General features: G+C 34.6%; 1 protein-coding gene and 1 pseudogene across 1 annotated transcript; both read left to right on the top strand.

Moving 5' to 3' along the window:
• The first annotated feature begins 61 nt into the window (after window positions 1–61).
• LOC105199168 lies at window positions 62–2,981 on the top strand (annotated as a pseudogene).
• Window positions 2,982–17,444: 14,463 nt separating this feature from the next.
• LOC120358019 lies at window positions 17,445–18,695 on the top strand. Its single transcript, XM_039450422.1, has one exon. The coding sequence runs from the start codon at window positions 17,445–17,447 to the stop codon at window positions 18,693–18,695; it is 1,251 nt and encodes a 416-aa protein (XP_039306356.1).
• Window positions 18,696–18,712: the final 17 nt, after the last annotated feature.

The following is an 18,712-nucleotide window of genomic DNA, read 5'->3' as shown; positions in this document are numbered from 1 at the left end:
TTTAATAAATCATTAAAAATTCACTCGTATAGCCGTCACCTGAGGTTAACTTCACCTTAATACAGAAGTTGTGTAGCTCGTGCGTACAAAATGATAGTAGAGCACCCTTCAGAAAACATGCACGAATAACACTGACCTTGCAAAATTACGATTGAACGCCTAACAAAAAAGATACGTTAATGTGCTTTTATCACGTGCATATTTCGCTCAGCGAAGCTGAACTGTCATAAACAGAGCAATATGGATTATGGAGCCAACAGTAGTTGATAGGACTTTTCGCAGATGGCGAAATAATCAAAAAACAAAGACAGATCTATGCAATGAACAAAGAGCAATAGCCTGGTCTTGCTCGAAAAAAAATCTGCAGTGATCTGTAGGACCGACGTCAAGGAAGTTCTTCTGTTACTTTAGCATTCTCTTAATACAGGCAGCTCAAGAAGGTCTTTTAACTGATGTTGATATTAGAGAGGAAGTCAATACTTTTATGTTTGAGGTATATGATTACAAATTTTTTTTTACTAATAAATTTAGATATAAAAAAATCGTGTGATTATACAGGGTTTTGATACTACAGCAATGGCTATGTGCTATACTTTATCACTGCTTGCTGAACATAAAGATATCCAAGTATTCTTCATTAAATGAACATTGTAATTAGATGAGATAAATAATTACCTTAAAACAGCAATTTTATTAAAGTAATATAAATTCGTTTTGTTGTTTGCCCATACGTGTATCGAACGAAATCAGTACAATGCATTCTTTTTATTTATTCAACATATCAAAAATATTTTCTTCAAATTGTTCTTCACTATTTTCTTGTTTTGAACATGACATAGATAAATGCATTAAACGTATATTTTTAATTATAAGATAATCGTACTCTATATAGTAGAAAGATCTCTTCATTAGCATTAATGATACAGGATTGTGTCAGAAAAGAAATCAATGCTGTTAGGCGAGAGAATCAAGGGAAACTTACCATGAAGTCATTGCAAGATCTGCAGTATTTAGAGAGATGTATAAAAGAAACGTTGGGTTTATATCCCAGTGTTTTCTTCATATCACGGATTACTTCAGAAGAAACACAATTACGTACGTAACTGATCAATCTATTATATTTAACATTACATTAGTATATTAAACATATACAATACATTTATATGATAAGAAACACAATTTTTTATTTAAAAATTAGGTATGTATTCGTTCTGTTTTAATAAATAAGGTAAGCTTTTCAAAGTAACATTTCTAAAAGTAATTGTTTGAATGAAATAAACATTAGTTTGATGAAATAATTATAATACTTTTTAAGAAAAAGTCTGATATACTTCAATTAATTATAATTACCATATTAATTTTCTTTTATTATATTAATTGTATGCGTTTATTTTGCATCACGCGCATTTTTTTCCAATTTTTTATGCTATTTTTAGCTATTATTTGTAGATTACATTTATATGAAATGTTTTTCAGAAACATATTTGATACCTGCTGGAACAATAGTGACGCTTCATTTCTACATGACCCATAGAGATCCTGGCCTTTTTGGCCAAATCCAGAAATATTTGATTCAGACAGATTTTTATCTGAAAATATTCGAAACCGTCATCCTTACTTACCATTCAGTGTTGGACCACGTAATTGCATCGGTAAATAAACATTTCTTGATATCTTTTTATATAAACGTAGATTGTGATACATATCAAATTGTAGGTCAACGATTTGCTTTATTGGAGTTAAAGGCGATGATAGCTCCTGTCATTCATAATTTCTATTTGGAGCCTGTTGATTACTTAAAGAACCTACGAATTGGAATAGATCTGATACTTCGTCCTCTTAATCCACACCGTCTAAAATTTATTTCAATCGCCACAAAATGCATATAAGTATTTAAAGACAATTTAAATTTTAAGAAACGTGAAAATGACGTATTATATTAAAAAATGAAGAAAATTACAATTCTTATTATATGCAATTGTAGATACAGATTAACAATAAAAATATACATATATCTGAGTATTATAATTAACTGAGAAGAAAAATAAGTAGATAATGGTATAAGTCAGATCTGTCTAAATTTCTTAAATAATTAAATTTTATATTCCATCTTAATCTTCGTAACTCCTAAATCTAAAAGCTACACGTTATTTACTTATTTAAGGAGAGCATCACATGTAACAGGTCAAAAATCAATTTCTTTTGCATAATTTAATACTTTAACTCATCAAGAATATGTGTCCCTTGAGTTTTAGAACAAAATTCAAAGAATTAACATAACGTAAATAGTTTCATTACCAATCGTCGAGCGTCAAGCAGGTAAAACGCGCGTTGAGTCCTTTCTGTTGATCTCTTAGGTTCTAGCTAGAATATTTCTTTGTGTACGTTATACATTTTAATGGCACACGCAGAGTGCAAACCAAAGTTTCAACTCGACAATGTGGAGTATGAAGTCCCATTTTAACTGCGACTTTAAAATAATCAAAATCGCCGCTTTTATTATTGCTGGCATTTTGATGAAGATTATAGCTTTATTTTACAAATAATGCTCAGTATAAATTTTGTTAATGGTCAGCAATGCAAAATATTTGCTGATCAATACAACACACAACAATTACGAGGTAAAAGCGCCGCAGCTGAAGCAGCACTAAAGCCGTACGATCGGCTCGTCGAAAATAGAAGGCGGCCTTACAAGAATTCTATAAAAAAAAAACAGAAAATTTACTTTATGGGTTTGCCTTAGCAGATTATCTATCAAATTTGAAAATTATTGATTATTCATACCCAAAACTTTAAACGTGTTTTTTTTTTAAATTACTTTTTTAAAATTGGCATGCAAGATAAATCAAAAACTATTCATTCGATTAAGCTCCCCATGTGCACACATTTAGATAAATACTTTCCTCATAAATTAAACCTTTATTTATAATTGCATTGTTTAAATAAATACTTTTTTTCAAAAAATTAATATAAAACATTAACATTTTCCGTATAAATTGATATTTATACGGAAAATGTTAATGTTTTATATTAATTTATACACAGTATAAATTGATATTTTTTCTTTTATGTGTTGCCATTTTCACAATTTCGCATTATTTTCTTTTAACTTTCTTTTCTTTATAGATTAAAAACGTAAACCATAAAAAAGAAAAATCTTCTAAAAAAAATTAGTGTTTTTCTTTATATTAAAATATATAAAAGTACGTATATTTTACAATACCACGTACATTACTTGTTTGTCATTTATAATAAACTTTTCAATATTAGAATTCATGTTACTAATATAATATTATAATTATATTATGCACTTATTTTTTATCAAATATTTTGTTGCTGCTTTGGTACTGATTCACATAAAATGCAGATTTTATAGATATTGTGTTAATTCATGTTTTATCTGAGTTTTACTTTGTTATTAATTTCAGAAAATTATGTTTTACTCTGTTCTTTTATTTGAGTGTAAAAAATGGAAGTAAATTTCTTATAATTAACAACTGATGTCAAGCAATCGTGACTGCGCACATTAAATGACACGTGAAAACACAACAATGTTGTATTTAGTAAATTATGTATTTAATGCTTGATGTCAAGAAATCTTGACCTCTTCACATGATCATGTTACGTATACTATAGATTCATATATCTCATATACCTCTATATCAATCAATTTGAAAATATTAATAAAGATACAATCTATACGGAATATTTAGTACTGTAAAACACTCAAAATTGCAAGTCTAAACGTTTGCGGTTTAATTGTAATATCCATTAAAAGCATTAAAAACGTCCTTTTTACTCAGTTAACTAAATAAATAAAAGTATATGCCCGCTTTTATTATAGAGGCAATTTTCTATTTTGTTTTAACTCACTAATTTATTAGTTTGTAAACAAATATTTTACTAGCATATATATTTAATTCCATAGGATATTATATAAGTTGCAATTATTTGTCACATAATTCTTATATAAGAGATAACTTGTTAGAATTCTCTTTATTATATATACTACATGTACTTTTCTGTAAAAATGTTTAATAAATATTTTATAACAAAGTCCACAGTTAAACAATATGAATATTTATCAATATAAAAATTATGTAAACAATAAATAAATTAATGTATTCACTAAAAAGTTTTCCATATATAATTTATTATACATACATAAATGTATACAATTACACAAAATTATATAGAAAAAAATGTGTCCATATAATAATAATTATATATAATTGTATATAATTATACATACATACAATAAAATTTATTATTTAATATAATTATGTTACGTTAAATAGTTCTGATAAAATTTTTAGTTAAATTTTGCGATTAGTAATACGACATCTTTCTTCTTGTATTAATATGGAGTTTAAAAATATTAAAATCAAAACATCTTAATTAGTATTGTAACAAATATGATATGTGTTCTTTAAGTAAAAGTTAAATGATGAGTATAAATGCAAGTTTTAGAACAAGGTTAGTAGACCTATGTCAATCGCAGCGGTTCTTAGTGCTAAATAATAATAATTTTTAATTTTTACAATTTCCAATTTATTCAAATTGCGCGTTGTATATTCATCGAACTTGAAACATAGTCATAAAGCTGGAATATTTAATATTAATGCTTTAGAAGCATTTATAAAATCCTTCTTTTAAAGCATTAATATTAAATATTCTGGCTTCATGAGTATGTTTCAAGTCCTACGAATATGCGACATGCAGTATGAATAAGTTGGAGATTGTAAAAATTAAATACTTTTTGGCACTTTCTCGTATTATAAGAATTACTGTGACCGACATAGATCTGCTAACCTTATGTTTGATTTCGTCTAGTCCAGTGTAACTTATCACACATTTTTAAATTTTATTATCAGTTTAGAATCCTATTTTGCGAATATGATGACAAAATGTTTTAATGAAACTTATATTTTGAGATAAACAGTGCATTATTTTATCGTTAATCGTTAACGCATTATATGATCATTAAAAGTACTAGTTTTATTTAGAACCTGTTAGTTATGTAAGAGAGTTTTGGTCGATTTGACGATTCATCAATTATGATTCACTTTGATGTTATTTTGACATAATTGTGAATCACTTTGATGTCATTTTGACTTGTTGTTCTGCTTGGGTAGTTTCACAATGGCACTTTTTTTGACCGAGACTTACGCCCCGTACGAGTTTAAAGACCGCGGATCCAAGAGTCACAGAACTCGGACATACAATTGATGCCACGGAATTGTGATTCACTTGAATTGAGCAGGAATCAAGACTAGACTATAATAACTGCTCCGCTGGAAAACGCGCCTATTTATACAATTTTTCGTCTATGATTCTCTTTGTCCTATCAAGGGCCGTGTGCATCAATTTACTCATTAATACGCCCACGGGCAATATTTGGTTTTACAATTTTTTTATATTCCTCGGTAATTGTTATCCCGAGAAAGCGGCGGGTTTGACAATTGAACTCCCGAAAAGCATTAAATGTCAAAATTTCATCAATTTATTGCTATGTGGGTGCCGAGCATTCAAATCCGAAAGGGTACACACGTGCGTCTTCCAGCTCCCTGATTTTACTACCTTTGGTATTTTCGGCGTCGAGCAACGGTGTCATCTCCAATCCCCATGATTGGTGAATTTATAACTACTTAATTCGTGACATCTGATTATTGCTGTGAGAGTCACCGTATTCTTGGAATCGAAGTGAGATCATCGCTGTTCGGCGGCGTTAATTAGGATATCCGCTGGTTGCGAAGGAAAAGAATCGTTACTCCGCAGGACGTAGCAGTAGGATGTTGATATGAAACTTTTGGCCTTACAATTAACATAAAATATCATTTATATCTGCTAGTTTAATGCGAATAATAAATTCAAATATTCAAGTTAGAACAGTTCAAAGCTGTTAAATGTTTTTTTGCAAAATTATCATGGTCAAAGAGCTTAATTGACTTTTCTTTTCAGGCCTTTTGAAACTGAAGAAATCGGAACTGAAAAAATGCAATATTTAATGCTTTTTTAAGTATTTTTTTCTTTAAGTCTAAGTTATTATAATTTTTACTTGTTCTTTATACATTGTTACATAATTTGTGGCTACATAACATGGAATAGAACCAAACAATATGCGCAACACGAAACAAAATCGAAAATGTAATCAAGTGACCTTACTTTTTAGCTCTTTTTCGATAAAACAACGATAATGTATTTGAAATGTTGATGAGTATGTCCATCAACGTCCACATTAATTGTAAGCTTTAGTTATTGTATGTGATTGATTTTTATTTATGAATTTAAGGTGGTATGTATGTACGAGGTGTGTTCAAAAAGTATCGCGAATTTTGAATTTTCGCGGGTTACGTATATTCGAATTTCGATCTTTTTGTGGCGTTATGTTGGTACTCATGTCTCTCACTTATGTCGACAAGCTCGGCCATTTTGAATGTTCACTTAATTGTTGACAGCTGCTTTGCTTGCACGTGTTTTGGATCGTCTTCGATTTTTACCTATTCAAAAAAATGGATCAAAGAACCTGTATCAAATTTTGTGTGAAAAACGAAATTAAGTGCGCGGATGCATTCCGAATGTTGACTGTGGCATACGGAGAAGCTACCTTGGACCGAAGCAACGTTTATCGGTGGTACAAAATGTTCTCAGAAGGCCGAGAAGATGTGAACGACGAAGAGCGTGCCGGACGCCCGAGCACTTCAACAACAGACGAAAAAATTAATGAAGTGGAGAAAATGGTATTGGCCAATCGTCGAATCACCGTTAGAGAAGTTGCTGAGGACCTAAACATATCGATTGGCTCGTGCCATTCGATTTTTATCAATGATTTGGGCATGAGACGGGTCGCCGCGAAATTCGTACCAAAATTGCTCAATTGCGACCAAAAACAGCATCGCATGAACATTGCTAATGAGATGTTGGACTCTGTCCGCGACGACCCAAATTTGCTCCAGAGGGTCATAACTGGTGACGAATCGTGGGTTTATGGTTATGACGTGGAAACCAAAGCTCAATCATCTCAATGGAAGCTGCCGCACGAACCAAGACCGAAAAAAGCGCGCCAAGTTCGGTCGAATATGAAAGTTTTGCTGACAGTTTTCTTCGATTGCAGGGGCGTGGTGCATCATGAGTTCTTGCCACAGGGTAGAACGGTCAATAAGGAATATTACCTGCAAGTTATGCGCAATTTGCGCGAAGCAATCCGCCAGAAACGCCCGGATTTGTGGAAGAACAAAAATTGGCTTTTGCACCACGATAACGCCCCTGCTCACACATCGTTGCTTGTGCGCGACTTTTTGGCCAAAAACAACACACTAATGATGCCGCAGCCACCGTATTCCCCAGATCTGGCCCCCTGTGACTTTTTCTTGTTCCCTAAACTGAAGAGGCCCATGAAAGGACGACGTTACGCTACGCTTGACGAGATAAAGACGGCATCGAAGGAGGAGCTGAACAAGATAAAAAAAAATGATTTTTTGAAGTGCTTCGAAGATTGGAAAAACCGTTGGCACAAGTGTATAATATCTCATGGGGATTACTTTGAAGGGGACAAAATAGATATTCATGAATAAATAAATAATTTTTGAAAAAACACAAAATTCGCGATACTTTTTGAACACACCTCGTACATACACCTAGAAAGATCAAAAAAATCGATTTTTTTTATTATTGCATGTTTAATATTTCGAGAATGTTTGGTGAAAATTTCAAGTCAAAATTCCGAAAAATGACGAAGTTATAGCCCTGATAGCACATTGACGCGCCGCTGAGATATCGTGGTTGGATCACGGCTCGTCCCTTCGGTTCGTGTCTAATACCTCAGTAAAGACGCATTATATATTGGAGTGCTGTGTGGCTATACTCAGAATAGCAATAAAAGTTTCAACAATATAATTTGTAAAATAGCCTCAAAAACAATGCACAACGGTACTATTACAGTAGAAATTGCTGCATATATAGTATAGCTGCTTGCATATTCAACGATGGTATAACTTCAATATTACGAATAATGAGTATTATTTTGAGCATTTTTCTCGGACCAAATACATACCAATATCCCCCCCCAACCCTCACTCTCTCTCTCCGCGAAGATGATCGCGCCGCATAGCGTAAGCCCAAGCAGAATAACAAGTCAAAACGACATCGAAGTGATTCACAATTATGTCAAAGTGACATCAAAGTGAATTGTAATTGATCGAAAAGTGACTTTTAATGATCATTTTGTTGTCACTTTGACATCATTATGACGTCGTAACGACTCCCTGTTCTGCTTGGTACCCGTCCGAAGTATGCGTGCAGGAACAGACCAAAGAAGCACGAATACGTCGCCGACAACAAAATGTAGACGATATGTGCATTGTATCTACTGGAGAGGACTTGTATTATACATAGTCCTGGAATTGACGACTCTGTGTAAGTTAAAAAAATTTTGTGTTTTGTTAACAAAAACATATGTTAAATATTCAAATGCGTTTTGCTCGAAACGACATGTTTCAAACTGATACCAGAAATATCTCGATAACCCCTGAACCGATTTGCTTGAAATTTATACTGGCTATTCTACTGGCTATGATTATGGCTGCGTTTGGAAATATAATACACACTGGTGTGCCACTAATTCATACTAGCCGTTTGGAAAACACGGTGTGTCGTCTCGATGTGCACTCGGGTGAAATCGTTCGGAAAACGTCGAGAGAGGCACACCGTGTGCCACCAAACCACCTGACGAAAAAGCAAGTGGAGTTGGTGTGAGCCGGTGTGTCTATTTTGAAATGGCGCCCTTATTAAAATTTAATAATTACTTTAATAATGACAAAATTTCTTTAATAGGATTATATTTTATCAACATATCATATGTAAGATTATATTTTACCTTATACGTAATATTGTAATTTTTAATAATTTAATCATAAAATATAAAAAAATTGTAAAAGAATATATATCTATGTAAAAAACAATATTTGTTTTTTATTTCATATAAATTTAAATTATAAATGAAACAAAAAATTTATTTGATAATTTATACTATAATTGTATTGTTATTTAAAATGCAATTTCAAATAATTACAATATTCTAATTTTATATAAATAATGATTTTCAAAATTAACCCAGTAAGCAAGAAACATTAAATAAACGTTTTGAAACATTGATTTCTTGTGACTTATATCGATGTTCTTATATAATATTGTGTACATGTTTTTAAAACATTATGTAATAATGTGATAATTCCTAATGTTTATAAAATGTTTCAATAATTGTTCCAAATATTTTTTCAACGTTTTTATGTAATGTTATAAAAATGTTTTTAAAACATTACCTAAATAATGTGATATTTCCAAATGTTTAAGAAACGTTTTAAAAACATTGTTCCAAATGTTTTTTTAACATTCTTATATAATATTGCATTAAATGTTTTTGAATCGTTGCTTTGCAATAAAATTGTATAACCATGCATAACTATCAATAAAATCGCGGTCGATTGCTTTTAATAACGTAGGATAAATGCATGCTGTGCGATAGTAAAGTGTGTGTTTCTTTCAACGGATTTCAGTTGCCGAAAAACTGTTCAATAGTAAGAAATTAAGAAATTTATTAATAAAATTAGTTGACCATTTATTATCATCGGGTAAAAACGTGTGATAATATAAAATACATTATATGTTTCATCTTTTCTACATATATTCACCTAATTTGTAGTTATACACACATATTAGTATAAAATGTTTACAGATCATCACAAAGGATCCAGTTCGCAGAAGTTAAGCAACGTTCACCGTGGTCACGACTTGGATGGGTGGCCACTTGGAAATTTCCAAGAGAAATTCCTGAGAATTGTTTTTGCAAAAAATATTTTTAAAATACTACAAAAATAATGTTTTGCATTGGAATTATATGGTGTAACCACATTAATATTTCTATTTCAGAGAAATATTTATATTGATATTTACATTAAATATTGTTAAGATGTTGTTACAATGTTAGTGTATTGTATGGGTAATGTTATATAATAAACGTTACCAAATGTTAAAAGAACGTTAGCGAAATGTTAATTGTAATTGTTACTTCGACGTTACAGAAACCTCTAAATCAATGTCAAAGTTTGTTCATAGTGATGTTCATTACAACGTTAAATACAACATATTTGAAAACGTTACATATTATTAAATAACGTTGTAATAACATCGCAGAAATGTTTGTTTGCTTACTGGGAACTTCTATTTCAACTTAAGTTAATCTTAAGATAACTTTATCTGACAAGATCTTTGTGAGTTAATTTTTTATTTATATAACTTTTAACGTAAATTAATTTTATATGTTATCAACTTTAATTTAATTTAATTAAAAAAATTTGTTAACTTACCCAATCTCTGATATTTACACACTGACACACACTGAGTAGCATTCGGAAACACGCAACATACTATACCCCCATTACTTTTTTACTGAAATCACAGAAACACACTCACGAGTAGTATTTCCGAACGCAGCTTATCTATCGCGTATCGGAGGGTTTTTTTTTAGACTTCATAGTTTTTTGGCGAGAGCGAGAAAACAAACAAATTTTGTCTTAAAAATCGCAACTTTAAGTTTAAACGCCCGCAATTTTGTCAGAAATTGATATTTTTGAAATTGGCTCCGATATACCAAAGGCATTATTATATATTTTAAGATTCCATAAACATTTTTTGTTTCAGTTGATTTTAGGCGAAAGTACCTGGCGGTACACCTGGTATCGTTTTGAGCGATTTTTTCAGGGGCAACTCTTCACGACACCATATCTCTGTCATTTTGCACAATTTCTTAATAAAAAAAATCATGAAGTTTCTTCAAAATGTATATTTTAATTTAACTAGAACAAACCCCAATTCGGTAACTCCAACAGTTTCCAAAAAAAAAAATTTCAGAAAATTGCCATTTTTTGGCCTTTTAGGTGTATATGCCCCCTTAATAAATTGTATTCAATTGCCATTTAGCCACTCAGCGAACAGTTATTCTGCTGGATGCAATGTACAAATTATCGTGACATTAATCAAGAGGTCTAAAACTTAAATCGTGTTAAGTGTAATAAGATATAATTTTTGGAAAAAAAACAGATATTTAATTTACTTGTATAATTGTGAAGATATATTTCTAAATATAAAAATTTGACAGTTTAAAAATTTGATATTACAAGAAGCACCTGCATACTTTATTTAGATAAAAAATCTTGCCTGACAAATAAATTAATTAGATGATAAAAAATCAAACAATTATTAATAATTAAAGTACATATGTATACAGACTCTTGCTTTTTTATTTTCTTATTTCTAGTATATTATAATCTTATTCGTACCTCTTATCTTGTATTATAATCTAATTCATATCTCTTTCGATACTTTTGCAAGTGCTGTTCTATATACAAGCAATTAACATATGCAGCACATAAATGCATAATTATTACAATAATAGTTATTTTTTACTTCAATTTGACTAACTTTTATTTTAATAATTATAATCACATTGTCACGAAAGCAGCCAAACATGAAAATGCAGAGCGGTGAAATAATTAATTTTGAATCAATTATAATCTGCAATTGATCTTACATTCTAAAATTTTATTCGATTTCTTCTCAGATCACAGTCTAGCTTTTACAAAGGCGTATTGATAATAATATTTTTTCATTGATCGATTGCTTTTTATTGTACAATTCTTTAATCCTCTTTGCCTCTTTCAGTATTTAAAAATAGACAAAATTCAAATACTAACAATAAGTGTGCATCCGTCGCCCGTTCAGCTTACCCGCGCTACACCGATGATATAGAATCTCTCTTGTATCTTTTTACTCATTGATTACACCAAGAACTATGTGGAACTATGCGCCGCGCATCGCGACGATCGCGATTGAGCACATATTATAGAGATATTACAAATAGAGTAGAGGAACCATAGACAGATCTGTAAGTGGAAATGTCCCTCCGTTAGAAAGAGAGAGAAGATAGGACCTATATTCTTGTCTTTGTCGTACTAGCGCCATTAAGATAGAGATAAACTAAAGTTCGCGTTTTCTGTCTCTTTCTAACAATGGGATTTGTCTCTTTCTACCAATGGGTCACTTTTGAGGCTAGCTTCTCCACTCTATCTGTAATATCTCTATGACACATACACGCATCCCAACCCAAGGCATACTGTAAAAAAACGTAATATTGAATATTGGACCGGTCCCGGTCTCAGGACACTCAAAAGTCTCAGGAGGCTGACAGGCTGACTCGTCTCGTATATTTGCGTAGATTCGATCATGGTGGCTCGTGTTGAGCGGACGTGTTCCTCTGCGACATAGTTGTTGTGCGAGCATTTTCGATCTTCTTCGAGTTTTCTGTGGCTACTCAGTTTTCTGAGCCGTTGCCCTCTGATTGGGCTTTATTTGTCTGCGTATAGTGATCTCGAGGTTACATCTGAACACAAGTAACAATGAATAATAATCCCCCTGCCTCTTTGGCAGGGGGCAGCGGTACGGGTGCATATAACGGCGACGTCCGCCGTTTGCACCCTGAGGTACCTGTTCGTCCCCCCGACCCTTCTTCCTTTCCCCCCCTTCCTCCTAGCCCTTCCATTCTTACACCTTCCAAGTTTGGCGTTCCGGCCGACCAATTTAATGATTTTGAGTCTACATTGAATAGCAATAATAACCTCAACCCTGAAACATTTGACAACACAAAACAATTTCAGGCGAACACCCCTTCATCTCAAGACGTTATTTCATCCATTGCTAACAAGAACCTTGACGACCATGTTAACCAAGGACATATCGTATCAAACATCGGCACTTCAGACAACAATACAATAAACACTGCCTTAGAGTACACCAATGTTCCAATGGAAATCGAACCGTCCAAAAACATCCGTAAACGAACTTCAGAGGACTTGCCGGCACAGCCCCAAACTACTAAGGTGAGCAAATCCAACAAGACCAAAACAGACTCAGTCAAGAAAAACAGCTCATCTACAAACAGTGCACATTCCAGCTCAACTCTGAATCATACTCAATCGCCTACACCCACGCTGGCTAACAATGAAGAAAATTCCAACCGCAACCTCTCTCCCTCTTCGGATGGCTCTAGCTCTTCCCCTTACAAATATTCTCACAAAGACAACCCTCCTTATACGGTATATGTCTATAGTACTGATAATTCCAAGTTAGAATCTACGCACCCTCTCCACATTAGCTGCATTATTTCCAATATCGTATCCAAAGATATCCTTGAAATAAAAAATATAGGCAGAGGTAAGGTTATGGTGGAATTTAGTTCAGCCTGTTCCGCTAACAACTTAGTCTCATCTCAGTCATTAAACGCACATGGCTTACGCGCTTTTATTCCCACTTTCCGCACCATGCGCACAGGCATCATTAGAAACATTCCACCCAGTATTAGTGTAGAAGCTATCACTAAGTCAATTGAAGCTCATCCCTCACAAATCATCGAAGTCAAAAGATTGCAAAAAAGAGCCACTGTTGATGGCACCACCAAACTTGTTCCTTCTTCTCTAATTACTGTCAAATTCAAGGGCCAAATCCTTCCTAAATTTGTTTACATTTTCAAAACTAGACAAGAGGTTAATCCCTTCATCCCCAATCCCCGCACTTGTTACAATTGCTACAGAGTCGGGCATATCAAACCTGTTTGCAGGGGATCCGAAAGGTGTCCAAACTGCGGCTCTAACAAACACAAAGAAGAAGAGTACTGTCCCATGGCAGACAAACCCCCGACTTGTATAAATTGCAAAGGCAACCACGTTGCCACCTCTCCCGACTGTCCTATCTTCTTCAGACACAAACAAATCCTCTCTCTAGCAGCAACCGAAAACATCCCTCTATTTGAGGCGAGAAAAATTATTCGTTCTAACACTCCGACCAGTGTTACCTTCTCTCGCTCCTCGGACCTCCCTAGCGACCCTAGAGCGGACTATAAAAACTTTCCTCGCCTAAACAACAAGCAATCCGAAAATTCCTACAGTCATCATTCTCACATTGACGCACTTCCGTCGTCTTTCTATAGCAACAACAAAAATGAAGCCTTAAATAATGTAAATTCCTATGCCTCTTCGAGTCGTCACGACATTCTTCCTCGGACTCTTATGCAAATATAGTATCTAACCAAAAACACACTCGCTCAAATTCCAATGAATACGCTCCTTCTCATCTTCCTACAAGCAATAATGGCTATAACCAAGGCCGCGGTGGCCCTTCGCTACCTCGCGGTTCCGCCCAGACCAGGCAACAAACAGACTTTCACAAAGAATTCCTCCTTTATCCAAACGGTCGTTCCTCTTTTCCTTCTAGGAATGGTGTTATGTTCGAACAACATAACACTAATCCAACCTCCTCTCGTAAAAGCCCTTTTAACTCTGTAGACTCATCAGATAACTCTGTTAACCGTAATAACTTCATGGATAATCTAAGCAAATTTTTTATAAATGATCTCTTACCTTTATTACTCAAAAAAGATTTTACAGCAATTATTGATGCCTCACTTAACTTTCTGTCTGCTCACATCAACACGAATAATATTATTTGCTTAATAAAAAACCTTTTTAACTACAAATTTAATGACACCGATACTTCTAATACTGATGACCCCTCAAATCAATATTTGGAAAGTTTGCCAATTTCCCAATCGAACAGGAATAGCCCAGTCCACTCATCATCTAATTTAACCCTTCCTAAACTTGTTAACACTAATCTTTCCTCTTAAATTTAGCAACTTTTCTTAATTCAAACTCTATTTACTCATATTATTAACCATTCACTCTTATACACCCCTGACTATCCTTAATTCAACAATATTATGAATTCCAACTCCTCCTCCCTCTCTTCTCACAAAAATAACTCTCGCAATTCCTCAAATAAAACATTTAACATATTACAATGGAATTGCCAAGGCCTCCGCAGTAAAATTCCCACTTTACAAACTGTAGCTTGTAATTATGAAATCATTTGCATCCAAGAATCCATTTTATATGAAAACAATTCCTTCCATTTGAAAGGTTTCCAAATCATAAGAAAAGACATTGACACTCACAACAAACGCGGATTGTGCACACTCGTGCGCAAAGACATCTCATATTCCATCGTCAATCTCGAACATATCGCGGATCCTTCTATTGAAATTCTTGGTATTAAAATTAACCTCAACAACACCCAATGCCTTATTGTCAATTTGTATCGCCATCCTGGTAGACGTACACCTTTCTCAGTATTTTACAAGATACTAGAACTTCAGGACAAATTTCAATTAGTACTACTAGTGGGCGATTTCAACTGTCATCACTCCTATTGGAACAACTCATATGACGATGGTCCAGGCAAATTGTTGGCTAAGGCCATTGATCAACACAATTATGTCATACTTAATGATAAAAATCCTATCCTTCTACTCCCTCCCGGTTGCAGAGATTCGACCATTGATCTTTCCCTCTCCTCTCATAAATTGGCCTCCTTGTGTCTTTCCAAGACCTTGAGTGACTCTTGGGGCAGTGATCATTTTCCGGTAATTATCCAAATTAACAGCACGTTATCAAAGCAGAAAAAATTCATCTATAAATGGTCTCTCTCTCGTGATCAATTGAACGCCTTTGGAGCCCTCTGTCTTAACAACCCAGTCTCCTATGAGAACCTCTCCGGTGCCAACGCTTGTGAAAAATATGACAGCTTTATTGCACACATCACGAATCTAATATTCAATTTTATCCCAGAGCATCGAAGATTTCCTAAATCCGCCACATCTAAACTTTCTAAAGGTGCCCCTCCTTGGTGGAACGTTGATTGCCAGAAAGCTGTTGATTCAAGAAGAGAGGCCACTGCCATATACAAGCGCTTTCCTACATTTGAAAATTACAGACTTTTTATTCAGACCAAAAGATCGTGCTCCAAAATTCTTAAGAAACAAAAAAGAAACAGCTGGAAAAACCTCTGTAAATCTTTCAACTCTAAGACCCCTTCGGCAGAACTCTGGTCACTGATAAAACTTTTTAAAAAACGCAATCTTGCTCAATCCTTACATCAACAAGACTCGTCGGCAGTGGCCAACTCACAGCTGGAATGCATTAACAAACTATGCCCACCCGCGTGCTTACTCGACCTCCAAGCACTTCGCACTATATCCTCTTATTTTACAAAACATCAGCCTAATACTAATTCAGACGAAAATCACACCGAAAGGTATAAACTGCTGAACTCTGAGATTTCTTCCTTAGACATCGCTTTTGTATTACAAAACATAAAGTCTCATTCCGCTCCGGGCCTTGACCAATTTTCATACAACATGATCAAAGCTCTTCCGGACTCCTTCTTTTCCACTCTGGCGGATCTCTACAACGCTATTGTATTGGAAGGTTCCTTCCCAGAAAGTTGGTCTCAATCATTGATAATTTTAATCCCTAAGCCTCAAGGAGGCGTAAGACCTATTTCACTCTTGTCAGGCTTCCTCAAAATTTTGGAAAAGATATTTTACTACCGACTCAGATGGATTGTGGAGGGTGATTGTTTCATTCCTGATTTTCAGACTGGCTTCAGATCAAACAGATCCTGTGTTGACAATCTCGTCTCTCTCTCTAGTTTCGTACATTCTGCTTTCATTAGGGGGGAAATTGTTGCTTGCGTGTTTCTAGACATTGAGGGTGCATTTGATAACGTCGTTCCTTATATATTAATTCAAGATCTAGTGGACATGGGATTGCCCCCTAATTTTTGTAAATTTATTGCCAACCTTATTATGGAAAGAAAACTCTTCTTTATTACAGACGGGGAACTCAAAGGCCCATTTCTTACACACAAAGGTACCCCCCAGGGATCCACATTAAGTCCTACCCTTTTCAACATATACCTCAGGCACATCGGCAAACACTTAACCAAAGAAGGCCAGATTTTGCAGTACGCAGATGATATCGCACTGTTTGTATCCGCTGAAAACATCAGCAGCGCGCTTGGCTCCCTTCAGCACAACTTGGATCGAGTTTCCAATTTTCTTAAAAAATAGAGGCTTGACCTTGTCTCCCGCCAAATCTCAACTTCTGATTTTCTCCCGGAAGCGCTCCTCTTCACAAAGTATGCAAGGCCCTTCGGATATCTTCATAAATGGCACCCTAGTTCCCAGAGTTACTAGTGCCCGTTTCTTGGGCATCTGGTTTGACGCTAAACTCAAAGGAGACACACACTTGAAATATCTAATTCATAAGGGCAGGAAACTAGCGGACATTATTTCTTCTCTCTCCGGCGTTTGGTGGGGGGCTCATCCCCGTCTACTCCTGCAAATCTTTCGAGCCATCTTCAGAAGCTCTATTGAATATGGAGGTCAGATCTTTCAATTTCGCAACAACTCATCAAATTTTTTGAAACTTAAAAGACTCATTTATAGATGCATCAGAATTGCCCTCGGCTATAGAATTTCCACTCCTATCAACATAATGCTATACGAATCCAAAGAACCCCCATTAGAAGTCAGAATCTCTCATATTTCCTCTAAATACATTTACAAAGCCCTTGCCAATAAAAGTAATCCTGCCACTTCTTACCTTAAATCTCTCAGGTATCTGGTGAAGTCACCACAGGATAAAATCAATCTCATTAAAAAATTCCCAATTTTTGGAATTTACATCCAAGCTTCAAGAGACTTAACAAAAATATTTCGTAGCACTATTCCTCCGAAATTCCAATACCCTTATTCTGCCTACTCATTCTCCCCACAAATCAACAATTCTCTCACGAAGTTGAATAAAGATGCCTCTCAGGACCTTGTCAACCAATGTTTCCGGCACTTAGCTGATAAACTCTTCAAAGAACACACTCATCTTTACACGGATGGCTCAAAATCTGAACTCTCTCTGGCCGTCGGAGCCAGCGTATACATCCCTAGTCTAAATAAAGCCATAATGCATAAACTTCCTGCAGAAACATCCATCTTCTCTGCCGAAGCTTGGGCGCTGCTTGAAGCCATAGGAATTATCGAAGAACTTCACTGGATCAATTCCGTCATTTTCACCGACTCACTAAGCGTGCTTCAAGCTATCTCGCAATACAATCACAAGGCCGACAACCACATTATATACAGACTTAAACATAAGCTCTTTCTTCTAGACAAATTTAACTTCAACCTGACACTATGCTGGGTCCCGGCACATAAGGGAATTCCAGGAAACGAAAACGCAGATCAAGCTGCCAAAATTGCGTCCCGTCAAGGATTCATTCCCCCGTTCCGCATTCCGTACGCGGACTATTTTGCCGAGATCAACTGTAATACCACCAACAAATTCAGAGCTTATCTGGAAGAAGCGGCACAAGCTAACGGCACCCAACATGCTTCTTTATACCAACATACTCTTTATAAGCGCCCTTGGTTTCATCGCAAACCTCTTGACAGAGAAGAAATAGTAATAATCAACCGACTCAGAAGCAACCACTACAACTTAAAATACAGCTTATTCAGAAAAAACATGTCAGACTCACCAAACTGCCCCTGTGGGGAAGGTCGGCAGGACGCCAATCATATCATTTTTTATTGTCCTATTACCATTCCGAAATCATCTAATCTCAGACAATACCTTAAAGATAAATATCCTTCATTCCAAATCAACATCTTTTCTATCCTTGGCTACCCTACTACTAAACTATGTCGCCTCATACTTTCATATTTCAAGTCGTGTGAACTCAACATTTGAACCCTCCCGCCTCGTGC

This window comes from Solenopsis invicta, chromosome 6 (assembly GCF_016802725.1).
Source record: "Solenopsis invicta isolate M01_SB chromosome 6, UNIL_Sinv_3.0, whole genome shotgun sequence".
In the NCBI taxonomy this organism is placed as follows: domain Eukaryota; kingdom Metazoa; phylum Arthropoda; class Insecta; order Hymenoptera; family Formicidae; genus Solenopsis; species Solenopsis invicta.
This window is presented reverse-complemented; position numbering and strand designations above follow the sequence as displayed.

Bases quoted from the DNA above. Each gene is read 5' to 3' on its own strand.
- LOC120358019 (XM_039450422.1), top strand. From the start codon at position 17,445: ATGCTATACGAATCCAAAGAACCCCCATTAGAAGTCAGAATCTCTCAT.